This window comes from Cibotium barometz, chromosome 39, assembly GCF_041138505.1.
Source record: "Cibotium barometz isolate CiBa-2024 chromosome 39, ASM4113850v1, whole genome shotgun sequence".
Taxonomy (NCBI): Eukaryota; Viridiplantae; Streptophyta; class Polypodiopsida; order Cyatheales; family Cibotiaceae; genus Cibotium; species Cibotium barometz.
In genome coordinates this window covers 48,256,603-48,274,777 of record NC_141084.1, presented here as the reverse complement: position 1 = coordinate 48,274,777, position 18,175 = coordinate 48,256,603, and the positions used below count along the sequence as shown (strand labels likewise).

Genomic DNA, 18,175 nt, shown 5'->3' with positions numbered 1-18,175 from the left:
GTCACTCCTGGTGTAAGGAGAACGAGGGATGTTTTGAGAACACTTGGCAGTGATCTAAGTGTACGCAGGTCTACGAGGATTAAGTACCATGTTGACAAATTGAGATATGATGGATATACAACCCATCATTATGCTTGCATGATTAAAGCAATACAAGAATTGGAGCCCACTTGTTTTGAGCAGGCACTTCGAAATAAGATGCCATGAATGAGGAGATGGCAACATTGGATTTAAATGCAACATGGGAGTTAGTCTCCTTGCCTAAGAAAACAAACGCAATTGGATGCAAGTGGATTTATAAAGTCAAGCATAACGTTGATGGTTCATTGTGCACGTATAAGACAAGATTGGTGGCCAAAGGCTATGTACAGACTCATGGCATTGACTATGAAGAGACATTCAGCTCAGTTTCAAGAATGGCAACCGTGAGAGCTGTCATTACTATGTGAAAAAGACAAATAGAGGAATCATGTTATTAGTCATCTATGTGGATGACTTGATTATCACTGGTGATAGTGATGTTAACATACATGATGTCAGGAGGCTTTTGAAGCAAAAGTTTGAGATAAAGGATTTGGATGAGCTGCAATATTTTTTTAGTATAGAGGTGGTGAGATCACCTCATGGCATTTTGTTATTGCAAAGGCAATATGACTTGGACATGTTGTCCAAGTATGGTATAACAGGCTGTAAGCCTATTTCAATGCCATTGGAGCAGAATGCAAAACTTTCCGCAAATACAGGTGAGCTTTTGGAGGACCCCACTACATACATGCGCATAGTGGGTAGCTTGATGTACATGACCATTACTAGGCCAGACTTAGGTTATGTTATTGGACTTATGAGCCAGTTTGTGCAGGCCCCTAGGAAGTTACACTTGGATGCGGCTAGACAGATTCTCAAGTACATAAAATCCACAGTTGATTATGGACTTTTCTATGAGACTGGTATAGAGATACAACTACATGGATACACAAATGTTGATTGGGCTGGTAGTGTTATAGATAGGAGATCTACTAGTGGTTTTATGTTCTCATCTGGGAGTGTTGCTGTGAGTTGGAGCAGTAAGAAGCAGCCATCAATTTCCTTGTCGAGTATAGAGGCAGAGTACAGGGGTGCTACTATGGTAGCTTGGTTTCAGAAGCTACTTGGTGATATGGGTGAGCTCGTGGATAGGGCAGTTATCATTTATTATGACAGCATGAGTAGCATACAATTGGCTAGTAACCCAGTATACCATGCTACGAAGCACATTGACATGCACTATCACTTTGTGAGGGAGAAGGTTCTAGCTGGTGATGTAGATCTAGTATATGTTAGCACAAAGGATCACGTGGCATCAATATAGCACCTATACATATACTGAAAATCCAACTAACCATAAAAATTAAAAAAAGATGATGAGAAAGAGCACACGTCAAAATAAGAGAATAAAATACGACTATGTTGTGACTATAGACCGTGAGCATGGACTTTTTGATAGAGTGACCCTATCCTAGACCCGGATTGCCTAGACTAATACTATCAAGGGCAGCTAAGTATTCCTTGTTTCCAAATCCACTTAAGCTATTTTTATGCACCACTAGGGAAGCAATGTTGTGGAGCCATCTTTGTGGACCTGTTCTACCTACAATTTCATCCCCTTGCACCATGTTTTACTTGTGAGCGTTGCATGTACGTAACGTCATACAAATGTTGACACTGTAAAACTTATTTTAGGCGCTATGAAACAAGACTCTTACAATTCATGGTAAGAGAGACACCACATCATGATGATGTGAATGTACTTTACTTAGTGGAAGGACCCTAGCAAGTAACAAATGCATAGGAAGAGCTTGTAGAGTAGGGGAGGAGAGCAAGAACTTGTGCACTTACACCGTCATTCTATGAAATAATGTTACCGACTTCTTATCCCTTCTGAAGCATGGTGGATCATTTCTTAGACAACTTAGCTAGCCGTAGCTACTTAGCTCACTTACCTACAATACCCATGCTATATCACAATGAGGATGCACTCAGACCATTGGCTTGTACACCATAGGAGACATATATTAGAAGCAAACCCAAGTGAGGAAAAAAATCAACCTAGTGACATCGAATTGGAGCATGCTTACGAGCTATGGTTATTTGACGATGAGCTTGCTAGATGAGTTTGATTCACAGGTTATTGAGGTGCTGTCGTGTAGACCAAATCCAGATTTACAACTTACAGTGGACGTGCAACCTCGATATGGACCGGATTTTTACACTTGCCAAGGTGTACTCTAAACCCATACTCATCTATTGCTATTGTTTTCAATTCTCCATTTAGTGTTTATTTGAGTACTTGCTTACATCGTTCTATGACTGGTTTATCATTTCTAGCTATTACTTGGATAACCATTCAAGATTTGATCCTAGTTCAATCCTTTCTGAGATCGGCCTTAAAGTATGTCGAAGTAGTATGCCAAGTACTCCACCTTCCTTAGTGTACTCTCTTAGGTTAGAATAGAGCCTTCTACATGAATTGTGAAAGTAAGAGTTTTTTTTTTTTAAAAACAAACAAACCCAAAACACTCAAAAAAACCCAAGAAGATCACTATCACCATGCACAATCTAGGTAGGACTTTAGGCTCTTAGTAATAGAGCCTTGGGACCGTAGCCTTGATCTCCAAGAGATGGAACCTTGTGGTTAAAAACCTATCAACATAAGACTTTTTTTTTTATAACATCGTTGTATAGGTACTTAACGGTTCTTAGATACTCTTGTATGAGGTCTTTGGACCATTGCTTGAGTCTCTGCAGGATGGTGTCCTACTTTTATATTTTTATCTTCTTATTAAATAAAAAGTAAAAATTAAAAGAATCAAGCCGAACGCATGTAATAATCACTTAGCAGTTTCGTTTATGAGGCTAGATAATAGCAAGAGATAGTTTCACCAAAGTGATAGGGTGTAGAGACTAAGATCATAACCCAAGACATGCTTTTTGCTCCATCTTCGTTTAGATCAAATTTGGACCAACCTTAATATTATCCTTGTCTTAACTAGAAAAATTTGACCAATCATAAAAATCTTTCCTCACTACTTGATTAGGTGTTTGCATTATGCTTAAATTTTAATTATTTTCCACAAGAGTATCTTACTCATACCATATTGCCTTACAGACCTTCTAAAATCTTTGACATTTTCAACGCTAATATGCATCCAACCTCCAGACTCGTGCATCTTCATCAACATATTCCGAGAGTGGAATCTACATTAGGAAGGGAGGTATGTTAACCCTTGCCAGAGACCTCTATGGCATCGATTCAGGCCACTACATCATTTTCACCACTTTTGGACCACAGGCATCGAAATGTGTGAAATTCACTTGAAAACTATGTTTTGTATATTTTACGTGTGCTCGCCGCCTGTATATTAAAGGCGCACCACGAGATTTTAAGTGGAGAGTGCTTGCTTTAGAATAGGTATTTACACTAGCTAGAGTAGCCAAATGAGCCGGAGAACCAAACTTTTAACTTTGGCCGCCCAAGAGTGTGAACCCTAGAGGTCACCTACAAAACCTAAAATGTAAGTCTCATGACTCATTCTTTTATGCTAATTCAATAGAGTGCACTTCTTCTCTATCTAATATCTTGCTATTGCTTGCTTGCTTGCTTGTGTGAGCTCTTATGTGTACTTGCCTGCTTACACGTGAGAGTGTGAGTGTGAGAGAGTAAGCTGTGAGGAGGATCGAGCTTCCTTTGGAGTGCAACGGTAGTGGCGGCAGCAGAGTGGAGCTTTGGAGTGCGGTTGCACAGCAACATCGTCTCCTATGAGAACCGCGAGCACAAGTATTCACGAGGTGAGGGACACACCTTGCCCATGTAATCGTGAGCTAGGTCATGGAACATTGGATTTTCGGTTGAGCTGTTTTATGCTCCCGAGTGTGGTTGGACAAAGCCCCATAACATTGGTTTGTTCATACACTCTCCCTATGGTACAAGGGCCTTCTACTTCTATCCTTGCGAATTAGGACAGGCTCAAGAACACCATCAACAATAGTGAAAGTGTCTTGCCTCTAATGAGGAATGGGTGCATAATCCCTAAACCATCGAATGCCGAGAATCATCACACCCCCCAAAAGAGGTGAGACAATGAAGTCTAACTAAAATGTGATCTTTTGGACCTTATGAAGAGATGAGTGCAAAGATCAGGTGTGAACCCGTCTACATCCAGATGATGGACTCATCTTCTTAGCCAACTGAGGAGAAATAGCATCCTCAAAGCTACCCATATCAAAGAGAACAATGAATTGTTGTCCCTTCGCTGTGCCATAAGCACGAATGAGGGCTCCTCAACTTCACCCTCTTGTTTATCGTCAAATACCATTGTAGGTACTCCGTTTAAGGTGGGTAAGAGTTGGAGAGCGTTGGTGGCCGATGCGGAAGGTGTAGATGCAGCTATGGCGGTGGCTACTATGAAGGAAGAGGTCTTGTAGGCCTGTACAACCTGCCACTTGGTAGTCTTTCTTACCATGCCCCACGGTGTGGCAGAAGAAACATCTATTCTCCCCCTTATACCACGTTTGCTCTTCTGGTTGGAGATATCCACCAATGATGCCCTCCTTGGCCTTTTTCTCAACTGTTTTCTTAGGCGTCAAGCTCCTATCCTTCTTGCCTCCTAAGTGATATGGGTTTCTTTCTTATTGTCTTTGCAATTCTGAGCTCCCTTCCCCCCCCCCCTAAGATAATGATTGTTGGGTAGTGGATGACTACTATTGGATTTGGAGCTAGCCTAGATTTGCTTGGGCTTACCTTCATCATTTCCTGATTCTAAGCAACAGTGAGAGCTCTATCACACAACTATGGCTCAAAATTAAATCCTATTGTATACATGTTGCACTGATGTAGAGCTAGTGTGTCACATAGCACTATAGTGCAAGGTGGCATGAAACAGGGACCTCCAGAGATTCACCGAGGTGATTGAGATTTTTTGTCGTGCATCCGTAGCACAGATCAATTGGCACAAGTCGTGCGGATTTTTGGATAGCTCATCGCTTGCCCTGCTCACGACATCTAGTGAGGCTTTTCAGTGGGTCCCGAGGGGAACTCCAGTTGGTTATCTTGGATGCCAGGTTGGCATTGACATCTCCCATTAGCAGCAGCTTGGCCCCCTTCTTCTGAGAATTCGGAAGAAGCTGTTACACTGGAGTTTAGCCAGGTTTTTCCTAGCTGGCCGGGTAGTGGTGGCGAACCAAGTTCTTCTTGCCACCATGTGGTACATTACCTCCTGAAGGATTTTCTCTCGAGCATGTCTTGGTCAGGTTCAACATTTGATTCGCAACTTTCTGTGGGCTGGCAGTGATGGGAGACCGACCAGGGCCAAGGTGGCTTGGAGAGTGATGAGTCAACCGATACGCCTTGGGCATCATTGACCCTTCCATTCACAGCCCTACTTTGTTGGGCAAGTTGAATGTTCGAGGTCTTCTTCCTGACGGTGAACCTTGGTGGAAGGATTTCCTCCTAGCTAGGATTGCCACCCGTACACTGAACCTTGGGGGGGCTTGGCCTCAGAGCATGAGATGGATATTCACAGAGATGCGGGCACGTGGCTTTAGCCCAGCATTTGAGGACAGATTTTCAGCCAGTCTCTTGCATGCTTGAGTTCATCTTAGGCCGTCCCTCAGTCAAATCTAGTAGCCTCCGAGAAGCGGCTCTAGAAACCTCTGATCTGGAATCCTATGGTCCGTTGCCTAGTGGTCACATGCACATTGCTTGGGACTCACCTACACGTATCTTGGGGAGCCTTGAGTACGGACACCGCTAGGTCACTTGGAGATTGGCTTGCATTCAGATAGCTACCCCCAAAGGCACAAGAGAGGGGCCTTATTGGGATCTAGGGCAGAGACCAACTTAGCCTCGACATCGACTCTTCCATCCCTCCAGAGGGGCTGGCCCCGATACTGGATCCTTGTTCTCCGCAGTGGCTGGGAGTGTTCACCAGGCACGGTATACCTCTGGCAACTCATGGCGTGGACGAGTACTTGAGTGAATACAAAGCTACAATAGTCCACTTGAAGACAGGTTGGCCATTGGGGAGTGGTGTGGCCATCTCTAAGAGTTTTTGGGATTGCCCAAGGGCCCAGTAGGTCCGGCAGAGGATCCTACACATTGGATCGGGTTCCCGCCTGTATTGTTACGTGGGGCACTTTTGCTTGGGCCATTGAGGCCACGATCATCATGCTGTATGAGGAGAAAGGTGGGGGGCTAACCCTTCAGGTCTCTCACCTTTGTATTTCCACTGTGCCAGTTCCAGCCGCCTACTGGTCGTTGGACCCCAAGTTCTAGCCAGAGATGGGAGATTTGCAGTAGTGTAGCAGCGTGGCATATATGGAGAGCTCGATGCAGCGAAGCCATCGAAGGCACCCTCACCCTGCCAACAGAGTCTACCCGGAGCATCTGGCTTGATATCATTCATACCCTCAGAGGTCTGGGGGCAGCTTTAGGGTGGCTCACACTGCACGAGGAAGCGTCGGGAGGCCTTCCTCAATATCTGGTGGCATGGTCCCACTTGGCACTACAAACCACCTATGTGGTTATTTCCCCCTTCCCCAATTGTATGAGATAGCCTTCTCCTCCTAGAGCAGCCAGCCAGCGGAGAAGTGCATCCTCCATACATATAGCTGCTGGGTGCACTAAGGTGTCAAAGAGCCAACCACTTAGTGCCGGGTTCGTGAAAATGTGCCTAAAAGCACTATCTCTTCAAACGAGCCACGGAGGCATGCCCTCATGCCTGTCAACGGCAGCACTAGTCATACTAAACACGGGGCTTGTAAATGTGACTCCAAGGTATATGTATCTTGGCACAATCTCCACTCGTGCCCCTCTTAATAGGAAGGATAACCGTGAGGTGGCCGGGCGGTTAGTGTTAAATACCATCACTTTTGTTTCGCCCGAATTGATCGTAAGGTCCCTCTCCCTGCAGAATGTGTCCAGAGCATCCAAGTGTTTTTGGAATCCCTCCTCTAAATCTGAGATGAGGAAAATGTCATCGGTGTATAGCAATATGGGCACCACTGTTCAGGCCAAAGGTGATCCTCTACCTCCAAATCTGTCGATAAGGACGTCATCAATATATAGCCCAAAAACTTTCAGTGAGAGTGGACAGCCTTGGTTAACCCCAATAGTGCTATATATCTCGAGAGAGACTGCCAAGTGCACGCATTTGACCCGTTACTGCCTCATATAGTGACATCACACCCCAAATCGCATCATGTGGTAATTGGAGCTCTTGCAAGCATCCAAAAAACCAGGATCGAGGGACCAAATCAAAAGCTTTGCAGAAATCCACAAAGCAGCAATACACATGCTTCCATCGTGATCGTGCTTCCTCTATGAGAGCTCATAGAGAGAACATATGGCCAATGTGGAGAAATTTCTCCTGTAACCTTGACCAACTGCCCTGTGACCCAGTTACTCTGTCATAGATCTGATTATATCCTTAAGAACCGCCCCATAGATCTTGGCCATACTATGCCCGATCATTATAGCCCTGCAGTTATTGTGATCCTCCTTGCCTTGGCCTACCAACCAGTTCTAGGATATTTCATGATGGCATACACTTGAGCCCCCACCCCAGCTGGATATCAAGGACTCGCATCGGAAGGTAGCCACAAACGTACGAAGATATTAGGATGCAGCACAGTCTGCTTATGACCAGAGGACCTTATTGCGAAGGCCAAGGAGCAGACAAGGAGCAATGCTACATGGACATTTATAAGTCTTCACTTACAAAGCCATGTGCATTAGTTTCATGCCACCCTTATATTCAGCTTTTGTAGTCAGCCACTTTCAGCTTCTATTGTAAAGTACTCAAGTTAGTTATTATCCCTGCAGAGAAGGCATCTTTTCGCAGAGGAGAAGACCAGCCCTGCACATGATAAGGGAATTAAAAACTTCATTTCAAAAAATGGAATCTCCCGAAGGGGGTCATGCTATGGGCACACAGAAAATGCTATGAACATAACCATTGAAAAGTATCACGAGACCAAATAAGAGTCAAATCAAAGGCAAATGCAATTTGATACTTTCAAAGCTTGGATTTCCACCATAGATTGTCACCTTTCTAGCATCAATGTCCACTAGAACAGTGCAAAGAGTGCATAAATTTGGACCTGTTCACACAAGCATACTCTGTAAGCTTTTGATTGAGCCTTTTAATGTGCAAAAATACTTGTGTAACCTGAAGCATTAACATCCTTGGAAGATGAAGCAAGAAGGCCCCAATAAATCCTTGGAAAAAACCAACACTTTTAACAAGGTGAACGAAAAGTGCACATGCTCGCAACAAGAAAGTATGTGTATGTGTGTGCATGTGTGCATGTATGCATGTGTTACTTGTATGTTATGTTATACTATGTATGCATTCATGATGTATGTGCATACGTACGCACAGTTTACATTAGGCATCCAAAAATCAAAGTCCACCTTACCTTGCATATAAATAGGATAATCTTGATCTTTGTCATCACCTAATAATTTCAACATCTCTTGCCTTGTAGACTGTCGAAGTTCTGCAGCTCTGGCTTGCCTGTGAAGAGAACTTTGATCCTCGACCTTTAAAAAGTAAAAACCCAATCAAACACTTCAAAAGGGGGCCACAGCTATTAAGCAAACCTTTAAGATAACCATGTTCAGAAATTATGTCCAAGGAATTGAACAAATTAATGGAATTGCTTATTCAGAAGTTAACATTTACAAGCAATCTAGATATGACCAAGAATTCCAAGATTGTCAAGGAACTTATTAAATGCCCTTTTAAGTGCCATGCATCACATCCCCCCCCCTCTTCTTCTCCTTTTATTTTAATCATTTGTGGCAGTGGCATCTTTCACCCCCTTTGTCAACTTCATGCCTCTTCTGCTTGTCCCCTCCCTTGTGCGCAACAGCAGCCCTGAGCCTGCATTTTTTTCTCCTGTGCCTCTCCTTCATCCACGTCTTCTTTCTGCCGTGCTCCTGCCCCTTGCGTTTTCTCCTGCTGGGTGCAAAGGTGCTGTGTTGGAGGTGCTGCATTTTTCTTTCCTAAGCATTTGCAGAAGCTTTTGCAAGGAGTGTGGGCTGTTTTACAACCAGGACAGCAGTGGAGGGTGATGTGTTTGCGTATGGTGTGGCCAGATAAGTGGCTTTGATAGATCCTCTTCTTCCCCAGCTTCTTTCCCCTTCCGGAGGATGCTTTCCGGTGCGTTTTTCTGGACTGTTTGCTGCTGTCGAGCCCCTTTCTCTCTCAGTTTTGAGAGGGGGCTGATTAATCCTCGTACCTCATTCCGTTGGAGAAGTGTTGGAGTGCTGAGATCATCAGTGGCACAAAGACTTGCTTGCAAAGGTCTGCTATTGCCGTGGATATGGGTTTCCTCTTGGAGGAGGAATCTGTCCTTGTTTCTCAAGGGCAGGTAAGGTTCCCTCCTCGTGGATAGGATCGGGCACTTGCTACAGTGCAACAGATAGGATAGTGTTGCTGCTACTCTTGTGGAAAGCAGGGTCATTTGGCCAAGGATTGCAAGATCAAAGGTGCAGCCCAGGCTTGGACCAAGTTTTCAAAGAAGAGCAATGATCATATACAAGATGATGACTCTGATACTTCTAGTGTCCCCAAGGCTGCAAAAGCCAAGGAGGACCTAGATGGTCAGCTTCTTATACAAAAAGTTTTCCCCCATGTGCTTCCAGCCAGAGAAGGCTTATCGGCGGGAGAGGGGGCTGTCACAAGCCCTCACTTTTGGTGCATGGGACCAATGTGTCAGAGTTTGTAACTATTTGGTCCTCCATGCTCTTTTCACATGATAGAACTCATGCCCGGACACATGGACAGCATGATGGACTCATGGAAACACGGTTCCTAAAGTTGAAATTGGAAAAAGCACCCGTCTTGGCCAAAAAGCAAGAAAAAGCAAAAGTCAAATTTTGTTGACCAAAAAGCTGAGGGCACCATTGGAAAGAGGGCATCGAAGTGAATCAAAAAGCTAAAAGCCACTTTTGCAAAAAGCTGCTCCAGGGCCAAAAAGCAAGGCCTTGAAGATTCTAAAAGCATAAATCAAGAACTTTGACTATTATTAAAACAAAAGCAAGGAGGCAAAGCAAAAGCAAGAAAATAAAACAAAAGCCAAGTGGTAAAAGCAAAAGCAAAGCGTGGCAAAAGCACGCACCCCTTCAAGTATATAAAGAAGCATGCACCCTCTTGGAGGTTCATAGAAGAAGTACGTGTGGAGATCTCCCTTGGGAAAAGCAAGAACATCATCGTTATCCTTTTTTGTGCGCTGCTCCTACAGCCATACACCGCCGCCACCTTGGGAAGCTACCACCGGCGCTCCGCCCAGCAACGCCCTCCTCAGCCGGCGCCCCACCCTACGCCTCTGCTCTGTGTACTTAGCCACCGACACTGTTCTGTGCGCCTTTGCCCAGAAGTGCCCTGCTCCGCCTCTGTTTTGCCTGGCTGCGCCGCCCTTGCAGCGCTCTGTTCACCTGGCTGTGCCACCCCAATAGCACCGCTCCTGTCTCCAGCCGCCACCACCTGCATTGCAGCAACGCTGCTTTGTGTAACTAGCCCCCCCCGCCTTGGCTGCAACTAGCACCTCCCTGAAGAGCATAGTACTGCCTCACATATATCTGCCTGCTGCAGCACCTGCCTTTGCCCTGCAGCGCCTACGCCACCTGTTTTGCTGCTTCTGCTCTGTACAGAAGCAGCGCTGCCACTACAGCAGCGCCTGTGCCACTCAACATATCAGTCGCCAACATCATCTGTTGAGACACTTTTGTAAAGAAGAGACATGAGCTGTTTTGGGTGCAGCCTCCTCTATCAACATCACTACCTTGGGTGCTTGATTTTTCTAAGGCTCCTATTGAGTACAAAGCTCTTGTGGGAATTTGTGAGTATCATACTTCGTTTCGACATTGGATATTGGTACTAGCCCGGTGTAAGTCTCTTGTGGGTCATCCTCGTGGTGAGCTCGGCATCGGTTATCTTGTGCCTCGACATCGACTCGACTCGATCTTGACACTTTTATTTGATATTGTATTCATTTGTGTATTGGTCCTGGCTTGGAAAAGCCCGTGGATTGTTCCTGAAATAAATTCCTGAAGGGGGGGCGGGGCCTGTTCCCCACTTAGCATGGTAACTCTGTGAAACCACTATTCCCATCTCTCTCTCCCCCTTCTCTCTCTCTATCTTTATTTCTCGTACACGTAGTTGCATCTACACACTCCATTGGGCTTACAGTGGTATCAGAGCAAGTTTTCTCTTGAAGAAAACTTTTCTGGGGTGACAGAACCGTGTCGAGGGTTGAGGGAGACCAATGCTTAAGAAGGGAACAACTATGAAGACAACCCAGAGCATCCAGAAGAGATCCAAGGCCGCCAATCTATCTCTCATGAGAACGTAGTCATGACATCAGCTGAATATCGAGACTTTCAAAAGTTCAAAAAGTATCTTCAAGAAGAAGAGTTCCTAGCTTGGAGAGCCAAGAAGGAAGAAGACTACAAAAGAACTCAGATGTTCTTTGAAGACTTTATCAAAGACCAGACCACCGAAGCCAAACGTGTGGAAGCCGCTAAAGCATACTTACGAGGTAAAGGGGTTACCTTTAGAGGAGAACCCAAAGCCACCCGATCCGTCACTCATGGAGGACAGAGGGAAGCTACCCCTAGACTCACTCTATCAGATGAAGCCTCTTCTAACTTAACAAAAGAGAAGAAGGCAAAGGAGCCTTCAACTAGCAAAGCGGACTTCAAGCCAAGAGAGAAAAGCGTAAAGTTTGATACCTTTTATGAAAAGCAGGACACTCCGAAAGCTCTATCCTTCATCAAACAGTTTGACGCTCGCCTTTGGAGGAGAGAACTTCTCCGAAAAGTCCAATCTCTCCACGGTCCGTATGCACTTGAAAGATGCCGCCTTGAATTGGTAGCTAAAGGTGGTCCAAGAAGGAACCGAGCCTACCTCATGGGCTGATTTCAAAACCATGTTCAACAAGAAGTTCCTTCCCGCAACCTTCAAGGTAGATGTACAAAAGAAATGGGATGAGGTAAAGCAAAAGGTGAGAGAAAGTGTGGCAACATATCTTAATAACTTTTCGCCATATCATTGAAGTTTACCTCATATACTCCTATACCACCATTGATGGAAATGCGAAAGTTTGTCAATGGATTGCAACCAAAGCTTTATCAAGCAGTCTATATGATGGGACCTAACACCTTGGAAGAAGCCCAACACAAAGCCTCGCAAGCCAAAGCTCTATATATGCCTTGGATGGTGGGCAAATCAAAGAATGAGAACCGAGACTCGTCCCAAAACAACAAGTTCAAAGGGGGATCTCAAGCAAGGAATGAGCCACAAGAAAAGAAGAACAAAAATGAGGATAAACCCCCATTGTACCAAAAGAAGCTATCCCGCAAGCAACTTGAGGATTATGTCAAAGAAGGTAAATGTTTCCAATGTGGAGAGAAAGGACACATGGCTGTAAAGTGTCCTCATAAACGAAACCAAGAAGCCAAACCGCCCCAAAGTAATGCATTACCTAAAGAACTTCAACATCAAGATGATACTCCACCAGAGAAGAGAACTCTTCAAAGCTTGGGGCAAAGTGGTAAACCAACTAGTACTTATCCACTTCAATAGTGGTGCTACCCACCACTACATCCACGAGTGGTTGAAGCCATGAACCTCCCTCCAGATAGGTTCGGAACTCCTATTACAGCAACTGCTGCTTTTGAAGGAATGTCAGTCGGGGTGACTCCTATTTTGGGAAAGCTTCGCTTACAGATTGGAGACTATGTGGATCATGAGAACTTTGTGGTTAGCGAAGTTGGACATTGTGATGTAATTTTGGGTATGCCTTGGCATAAGAAGATAGATCCGGCCATTGATTTGGTGGGCTGGAAATAAGAATAGGTTTCCTTTTAAAGGCAAGAATGTAACTTTTGATGTAGGAGTTGAGGGAAATTCCATTCCACTCATTAGTCATGTACAAGTTCCTAAAGCAATCTATGTCCTCGTACTTGATATATGTAAGAGATTCAAAGGAATCTGAGGGTGATGATCACTCTCAACTCTTGATCATGAAAGGAAAGATTTTCTAAAGAAGTATGAGGATTGTTTTGCAAATACTCTTCCAGGAGAGCTACCTCCAAAGAGACCGCAAGATCATAAGATTGACATCATGCCAAGAAGTTCACCTCCTAACAGACCTCCTTATCGAGTGAGTCATGCTCAACAAGAGGAGATTATGAAGCAAGTGACCAAGCTTTTGGAAAAGGATTTGATTCGACCTAGCTCATCACCTTTTTGCTCCCCAGTCTTATTGGTTCAAAAAAAGGATGGTTCTTGACATGTGTATTGACTACAGAGCTCTTAACAAGATCATTGTAAAGAACAGGTTTCCTATTCCTAGGATTGGTGATATCCTGGATAGATTAGATGCAGCCACTATTTTCAGCAGGATTGACTTGAAGAGTGAATACCATCAAGTCAGGATTGTTCCAGAGGATATTCACAAGACAGCATTCAGGGCTACCTTTGAACTCTATGAGTATTTGGTGATGCCTTTTAGTCTTACCAATGCCATGCCCCAGCTACCTTCAATAAAATGATGCAAAGAATATTTTGAGCACATAGAAAGTTTGGAGCTACTTTCTTTGATGACATTATTGTGCATTCAAAGAACGAAAAAGAGCATCGGAAGCACTAGGATATGGTATTTCAGGAATTGCGGAAGCACAAATTGTATGTGAATGGCAAGAAGAGTGAGTTCTTTTTGTTAGAGATTCACTACTTGGGCCATATAGTGTCCAAGGAAGGGATCAGGAATGGACCTAGAAAAGGTCAAGGCTATTGTGGAATGGCCAGAGTTGGCTAGTGTGCATGCAGTTCAAAGTTTCCTTGGCTTATGCTCTTACTACAGGAAGTCCATCAAGTGGTTTGTTGTGGTAGAGCAAGTCCACAACACGATTTGACAAAGAAAGCCGTGGGATTTCGGTGGGCCAAAGCTGAAAAGGAATCCTTTGAAGCACTAAAATTTTATGCTAGCAAAGGACCAGTTTTGATTATTCCAGATTTGTCGAAGCCATTCGTGCTAGAGTGTGATGCTTCAAGAGATTGCATTGGAGCAATCTTGAACCAAGAAGGCCATGCCGTGGCCTATAAGAGTCAAAGACTTCAAGGAGCCAAAAAGACTACACCCACATACGAAAAAGAATTGATGGCTATCATTCATGCCTTGAAGATTTGGAAGCACTATCTTATGGGTGTTGTGTTTGTTATCAAGACAGATCATCAAATTCTTAGATATTTTATGTCTCAACCTAAGATATCAGAAAAGCATATAAGATGGGCTAGCTATTTGGCCCAGTTTCATTTTTAGATTATGCATATTTATGGGAAAGACAACAAAGCAGCAGATGCTCTATCTCGAAGACCCATGATCCATGCAATTTCCATGGGATATCATTTGGACTTCATTGTGATGAAAGATCTTTTATGCTACAGATGAAGATTTCAAGGACATTTCGGACACGTTGCAGAATGGAGACTTGGTGACTTTTTATGTCATGAAGAAAGGGTTTCTTATGATGCAAACCCATTTATGTGTGACCAAGGAATTGAGACCAAAAGTAATGGAAGAATGCTATGCCCCACCTTATATGGAACATAGAGGTATCATGACAACAACTCAAGCCTTGGAAAGTTATTTCTTTTGGCCTAGCATGAGAAGGGATATTAAGCAATATGTTCAAGAATGTTTGGTTTGTCAGAAGGTCAAGTTTGATCTACAAAAACCCGCATGATTGTTACAACCTTTGCCAATTCCCAATATTCCATGGGAAAGTATTGCTATGGACTTTATCTTTGGATTGCCAAAGTCAGGATTTGGGAATAATGGAATATGGACTATTATTGACAGGTTCAGTAAGCAAGCCCACTTTATTCCAGTGAAGAAGACCATCCATGCTGATCATATGGCAAGATTGTTTATTCAACATATTTTCAACCATCATGGATTACCCAAATCCATTGTAGGGGATAGAGATCCTCAGACTACCAGTTTCTTTTGGAGAGCACTGAATTTTTCTTCGGCTTATCATCCTCAAATAGACGAGCAAAGTGAGATTGCCAACCTCACTATTTTGGATATGGTAAAGTGTTATGCTCTCGAAGCAAAGGATCAATGGGAGAAGTACTTGCCATTGGTTGAGTTTGCCTATAACAACATTGTTCATTCTTCGATAGGCAAAGCTCCTTTAGAGATTATTTATGGCAAACCATTGTTGTTGCTGAAAGAGTGTGCACAACCGAAAGCAAATAAACATGAGAGAGAGAAAGATTGCAAGCAAGAACAAGACATTTATTAGCTTGAGGTTACAGAGTACAAGAGCTAGCAAATAGGGCACTATTGGATGATTGAATGAATAAAAGAGAGCAACTCTTACATACTTGTGTATGAACCAGGTCAGCCTGTAGAAACAGGCCGACAAGACCTCCACGATAGCATATTGAACATGCATTATTTTAACACCCCCTCTGCATCTTGAAGTGTGCAAAAAAATGTCAAAAGAAAACTGATGACGAAGGTGCGACCATGAACACCTCAGCATGACAAGTACTGAGTACACCTCGGAAAATGCACATGTCAACTTGTTTTCTTCAGAAAACATAATGCCACTGTAAAGAGCAAAAGAAAATCTCCTTGGCTCGAAACTCCACGTAGAACTGGGAACACATCACATCTAATAACCTCCAACAAATGAACATGGAACACATCCTATCCATAGTCTCTGCTAACCAATAGTTCTGGAACTCATCCAAGGAGCAAGATTTGTATATGGGAGGCAACGATGCCAGAAGTCGGACGGTCATTGCGACCAAATAGCCCAAATGATTGTATTGGATTTCATAGTCGGGCGGTCAATGTGACCAGATGGCCCAAATGACTATTGATGAACTCTCGGGCAGTCATGACCAAATGGCCTTGAGGGAAGACTGAGCGGTCCTAGTGACCAGATGGCTCAGCACGATTTCAATGAAACCAGACAAGACAATCCATGAATAGGAGGATCATTACTTGTGCATTGTATGCTAATGTATGTCTGAATTTCTTTGACTTTGTGTGTTGTTTTTGATGTATGGACAATGCTTGGATTTATGGCATGTGATAGTCCACTCGACTCCAGACTACCTGGCCAGTACCTAGAATACCCAATAGACGCAAATGATGAATACTTGTTTGTTGACTAGCTTGTGTCTAGTTTTTGCAGAAGGTGAGTATGCATTTATTATATCTAACCCTGTTACAGGCTATGAAGAATATGTACCATCAAGAACAAGCACATCAGTCAAAGAAAGGCATAAAGATGTTGCCAAATGAACAGAAGACACCACATATATGAGGAAAGACCAGATGCACAAGAGCACCAAATGGGGCTAGTACCACTCATTTGCATGCCATAGTTGAGGACAATTGTGATGTAAGAGGGAGGGAATGTAACTATTTGGTCCTCCATGCTCTTTTCACATGATAGAACTCATGCCCGGACACATGGACAGCATGATGGACTCATGGAAACACGGTTCCTAAAGTTGAAATTGGAAAAAGCACCCGCCTTGGCCAAAAAGCAAGAAAAAGCAAAAGTCAAATTTTGTTGACCAACAAGCTGAGGGCACCGTTGGAAAGAGCGCATCGAAGTGAATCAAAAAGCTAAAAGCCACTTTTGCAAAAAGCTGCTCCAGGGCCAAAAAGCAAGGCCCTAAAGATTCTAAAAGCATAAATCAAGAACTTTGGCTATTATTAAAACAAAAGCAAGGAGGCAAAGCAAAAGCAAGAAAATAAAACAAAAGCCAAGTGGTAAAAGCAAAAGCACGCACCCCTTCAAGTATATAAAGAAGCATGCACCCTCTTGGAGGTTCATAGAAGAAGTACGTTTGGAGATCTCCCTTGGGAAAAGCAAGAACATCATCATTATCATTTTTTGTGTGCTGCTCCTACAGCCATACACCGCCGCCACCTTGGGAAGCTACCACCGGCACTCCGCCCAGCAGCGCCCTCCTCAGTCGGCACCCCACCCTGCGCCTCTGCTCTGTGTACTCAGCCACTGCCACTGTTCTGTGCACCTTTGCCCAGAAGCGCCCTGCTCCACCTCTGTTTTGCCTAGTTGCGCCACCCTTGCAGCACACTGTTCACCTGGTTGCGCCACCCCAACAGCGCCGCTTCCATCTCCAGCCACCGCCTCTAATTTGTGCGCCGCCACCTGCATTGCAGCAACGCTGCTGTGTAACCAGCCCCCCCGCCTTGGTGTTGGGGTAAAGGCATTATGCCCACCCTTATAGTGTGTACAAGCCCATAAGTTTTATAGTACATAGTACACTTAGTACTTTTAATGTACTAAGTGTACATAGTACACTTAGTACTTTTAATGTACTAAGTGCACTATGTGCACTAGAGCAAATATACATGTGTGATAGGGGAGTCACACACTCATACTTTGTGAGTTGACTTATCCCCACATGTCTCTCTCTCTCTCTCTCTCTCTCTCTCTCTCTCTCCATGTGTGTCTCCCACATGAAACCCTAACTGTTTCAGCTGAGCTTCTTTAGCTCCCTTCAACTGGTATCAGAGCTTTGGTTTTAGGGTTACATTTTTTTGGGTTTTTATCTCAGCAGTATCCGTCGCTATTCCTCATAATTCCCTCCATGACTCAGCGCAGCAACCAAGCTAGCTTGTCGACTCTTGAGCAAAGCTTTTGATTCCTGCAACTCTGCTGCCCACGGGTCTATCGTTGTCTTTTGGGGCTGAAATTGCTGAGGTTTTCTTCCATGGTTTGCTTGGAAATGGGCACCAGTAGTTGGCTAAGCATGGCACCGCAGAGATATGCAGAGCTAGAGAAAAAGAAGAGGAAGAAGACGATTGCGATGCCATATAGCTGGACTTGCTGAGCAGATAGCGTAGGGCAACATGCAGTCGGATGTGCAGCACGCAAAAGCAGCTTGGAGTGCAAAGCACTGCGACACCTGAGTGCTAACATTCGGCTGCTCGAGCTGAGGTGGCACAAGGTGTGCGGGTGACACAAGTGCGCTGCGCCCGCAGGTGTGCATGAAGGACAGTCAAAGTCGGCAGCTCCCTTCAACTGGTATCAGAGTACTCCTTTGCCTCCATATGTGAAACTCAGTGCTATAAT

The 18,175-nt window shown here is 44.2% G+C and overlaps 1 protein-coding gene across 1 annotated transcript in view; it reads right to left on the bottom strand.

The window, feature by feature from the left end:
- Positions 1-7,740: 7,740 nt before the first annotated feature.
- LOC147616181 (uncharacterized) overlaps positions 7,741-18,175 on the bottom strand; it is a 72,569-nt gene continuing 62,134 nt past the window's right edge. Inside the window, exons 8-10 of the mRNA XM_086778823.1 lie at positions 8,455-8,578; positions 8,084-8,136; positions 7,741-7,892 (exon numbers count right to left, since the gene is read on the bottom strand). Coding sequence (XP_086634949.1) covers positions 7,821-7,892; positions 8,084-8,136; positions 8,455-8,578 — 249 coding nt within the window. The 3' untranslated portion in view covers positions 7,741-7,820. The remainder of the gene's footprint in view (positions 7,893-8,083; positions 8,137-8,454; positions 8,579-18,175) is intronic.